This window comes from Myotis davidii, unplaced genomic scaffold (assembly GCF_000327345.1).
Source record: "Myotis davidii unplaced genomic scaffold, ASM32734v1 scaffold362, whole genome shotgun sequence".
In the NCBI taxonomy this organism is placed as follows: domain Eukaryota; kingdom Metazoa; phylum Chordata; class Mammalia; order Chiroptera; family Vespertilionidae; genus Myotis; species Myotis davidii.
The window spans coordinates 3534915-3538999 of record NW_006297152.1 but is presented as its reverse complement, the minus strand read 5'-3'; the positions used below and the strand labels follow the sequence as shown (position 1 = coordinate 3538999).

Below are 4085 nucleotides of genomic sequence, written 5' to 3'. Positions count from 1 at the left end.
AGGGAAACAAGGAGCCTATCAAATAAACACAAGACATCCAAATAGGAAGCTATGAGTGACTGATTGGTTCTAGGTTAGGGGACTAATTGAAGCCAGTGGATCTCAATCCTGGACACATATTAGAAGCAGTGGAAATGAGTAGGGGAAATCTTTAAAAATGATTAAAATATAGCCCTGGCCAGTTTGGCTCAGTTGGTTGGGTGTCGTCCCATGCACCAAAAGGTTGCCGGTTCAATTCCGTCAGGGCACATGCCCAGGCTGCAGGCTCCATCCTCAGTAGGGGACATGCCAGAAGCAGCCGATCCATGTTTCTCTCTCACATTGATGTTTCTCTCTCTCTCTCCTTCTCTAAAAATCCATAAAAATATATGTTTAAAATTATTAAATTATTTTTAACATTATTTTAAAATATTGAAATTTTAAAAATTATTGAATTATAGCTAGATATACTTTTAATAACTAGAAAATAATTTAAAAAATAAAAAAATATATATATATACTCAGACTCACTGGAGGTGGGGCCTAGGCATCAGTATTTCTTAAAAGTTCCCCAGGTGATTCTAATGTGCAGCCACAGTTAGGAGCACTGATTTGACAAACCAAGTAATTTTTTTATGTGCCTCAGGCATGAAACAGCTCTGGCCACCGACACAGGCATCAAGCTAGGATGAACTAAGGACTGTACGTCTGCTTTGCCCCTGATTGATATAAGAGCAACACCACCAATCAGGTGTCTCCTTACCCATTGCCAAGGGGTTGACAAACCAAGTAATTATTCATGAATGCCACCCTATTTCCCTGGATGTTTCTACTCCATGGTGTTCTACTCTGTGATGTTCCTACTCTATGACATGGAGGGAAGATGAAGCCAGCTAAAAGCACAGATACGATGACAAAGGCAATGGCCATGCTTCCTGGCTGCAAGCACGCCAGTCCCATCTGCCTGGGCTTGCTTCCCTGCTGGCTCCGTCCTCATCCCCAGGAGGCCCCTGTGGGCACCCACCTCTTGCATGTAGTTCTGTGTCCGCTGCACCACCAGATCCACGTGGGGGAATCTGAAGCGGCTCTTGAGATCCTGCAAGCGCTCCTGGAGCAGGTTGACTTTGATATAACAAGGCTCCATCTTCACGGAATCCAGTGGGAGATTCATAAGACGGTCCAGATGCTGCATTTGGGTGAAGGAAAAAAATTAAACCATTCAGACTTAGGACAATATTACACAATCCTACATAACAAAAGCCTAATAGGCTAAGTGTCTGACTGTTTGTTCAACCATTTGACCAGTCGCTATGATGTGCAATGACCACCAGAGGGCAGATGCTCTGACCGGTAGGTTAGCTGGCTGCTGGGGTTGGGCTGATTGGGACTAGGTGAGAGGGGCCAGACACACCCTGGAGCCCTCCCATGATTCCTCCCCGGCCCCTATGTTGCACCGGTGGGGTCCCTCGGCCTGGCCTGCACCCTCTTGGAATCCAGGACCCCTTGGGGGATGTCAGGGCTTCTAGTATTCTGTAAATTCCAAACAGTCAAATGTATGTCTTTAGAGTGAACCACTTCTCAGATCACTACATCTGTGACATCTTCAATTGTCTTCCTTCAGTGGGTCCCTGGGGCAGCTCTGTTGCTAGGAAGAGGCCAGGAGAAGAACTAATTGGCCAATGGGAGGGCCAGGGATAGAGTCAGAGCTCCGAAAACGCTCCTGATGGACTGGCTCCCAGCTCCCACTTGCAGAATTCCAGAGCTAGGCAAGTAGGTCCTTTTGCACATGGAATTGTTACTGGGCTCATAAGCCCCCACAGCCTTCTTTAATGACAGACAATCCCAGAGAGGTCAGGGTGCCCCCCGGACCCCTGGATGTAAAGCCACAGTCCCCACAGTTTTCTGAGGCTCTGTCAGTGCATAGGGGACTTCCCTCTGCTGTCGGTTCTCCATGGTGCTAGTGGGTAGGGAGTGGGTGGTAGGAAGAGGCCTGGCCTGGGAGAGGTATCCAGTTGTAAAAACTGGGGTTCCTCCTCCTCCTCTAGTTTGCACAAATGATGACTTGGCCAATGAGGCTTCCAGCAGAGGACGGCAGCAGACCCCATCTCCTAGAGACCCCAGGGTTATCAACACACTCACATGCTATGACTGTTGTTGCCAACAGAATGCATTTTAATTCCCAAGCTTATTTAAAATTAATTTTTAAAATTGAATATTGGAGACCTAGAATAAACAAGGCACGTAGAAAGATGCTGAAAATGGACACCTAAAGAGATCTGGGAAGTACAGGAGTGAGTGTGAATTATATAGGATATACTGTCTCCCTTTCAGGTCACAGAAAAGAGGAAAAAAAATCTCAATTTTGAGATTTCTCTAAGCAGAAATGTAAAGACGGCCCAGCTCTGGCCTGATAGCTCGGCTGGTTGGAGTGTGATCCCTTGCACCAAAGGGTTAGGGGTTCAGAGTGCATGTCGGAGGCAACCAATGGATGTTTCTCCCTCACATCGATTTCTCTTTCTCTCTTTAAAATCAGTAAAAACATATCCTCAGGTGAGCAACAAATAAATCAATCAATCCCATCCTCTTGGTGTTTGTAATGGGAAAACATTACTCCCCTTGAGAAGGGAGTTACAGAGAGTTCCACAGACGTGGAATTAATTATCAAAACCACGCTGTAGAACTTGCCCCTCGTCATACACTATGCAATGTGACTATTTTTAAGACACGTCGATTAGGCAGACAAGAAAGGATTCATGGGTCATCACTTTGCTCTGAGCAGATTGGCCAAAGTTTAAACAAGTGATAACACTTGTCTCCGACAGGGATATGAGGAAGAAAGTCCTCTGCCACGCACAATGGGCGGCGACGTAAATTTGAAATCCTTTCTGGGGAACGCAAATGGCGGCATCTTACCATGAGGAATGAACCTACCTTCCGACCTAGGAATCCTGTCCTAGGAATCTATCCCGTAGAAAGGAAAGCATCAACATGTAAGAATATTTTAATAAGCTTATTTATCATAGCTTTGTTCCATGCCAGCAACATCTGGATGGTTGAATAAATCATACATGACATATTATGCAGCCATTATCATGAACGACCTGGAGCTTACAACAGTTCACTTGGGAATAGTTTCATGAGGCATTTTTGAATAAGAATACTGATGAGCAGTCTATACAACATAATCCCATTTTTCTAAGACCAAGCAATTTAAACAAGTAGCCCATGAATGTGTGTGCTTTAGATGCTATAGAAGCATGGGAAAATTACAGAATGGCACAGGCTGAGGCGTTGGCACTAGATACTTGAGGGAAGGTGGGAGGTGTGGGGGAGGATGGAAAAGTAAAGGCCAGCTTAAAAAGAAGGCTGCGATAAGAAACCTCAGAATATATACAAAATGATCTTGTTTATCTACAATGACGTGTGTGTGTGCCCAGAGACATAAGGAAGGAAAAGGAAGAGACGTATCTCATCTTATCCACTGACTTGCACGGATGTCCATCATGTGTCAAGTGTAAAACCAAGTTGGCCAGTCATGTCTGTCAGTGACTGTCACCCTTTAGGGTGCACAAGGGCCTCTGGAGGTCTCCTAGAACACACTGCCCAGAGTTTCTGACTCGGTAGATCTTTGGTGAGAATTTGCATATTAACAGCCAGGTGCTGCTGCTGCTGCTGCTGATGTAGGGACCACGCTCTGAGAAATGCTGGTTTATGTCATGAATCTCTATTTTTTAGCAACAAACAAATCAACAAAACACATTTATATAAATGAGACTGTCTGCATATGTATTTGTATGAACAAGGGAAAAGTATGTGTAAACACATTCTAAGCTACTTATATTAGTTAACTCAGGGAGTTGGGAGGGGAGGTGGTGTAGGAGCTAGGGGTGGGCTAGGATTGGGTGGGTATGGGTGATTCATTATTATTTTTGCAACTAGAAACCATCAAGAAAGGAAATCAGGTAGATGGATGGATGAATGGGTTATTGGATGAATGGAAGACAGACTAGACCAGGGGTGGGCAAACTTTTTGACTCGAGGGCCACAATGGGTTCTTAAACTGGACCGGAGGGCCGGAACAAAAGCATGGATGGAGTGTTTGTGTG

At 45.0% G+C, this 4085-nt stretch overlaps 1 protein-coding gene across 1 annotated transcript in view; it reads right to left on the bottom strand.

Annotated features, from left to right (window-relative positions):
• FAM129A (family with sequence similarity 129 member A) overlaps positions 1–4085 on the bottom strand; it is a 105249-nt gene that overhangs the window by 14502 nt on the left and 86662 nt on the right. Inside the window, exon 11 of the mRNA XM_015569928.1 lies at positions 1004–1165. Within this exon, the coding sequence (XP_015425414.1) occupies positions 1004–1165 (162 nt within the window). The remainder of the gene's footprint in view (positions 1–1003; positions 1166–4085) is intronic.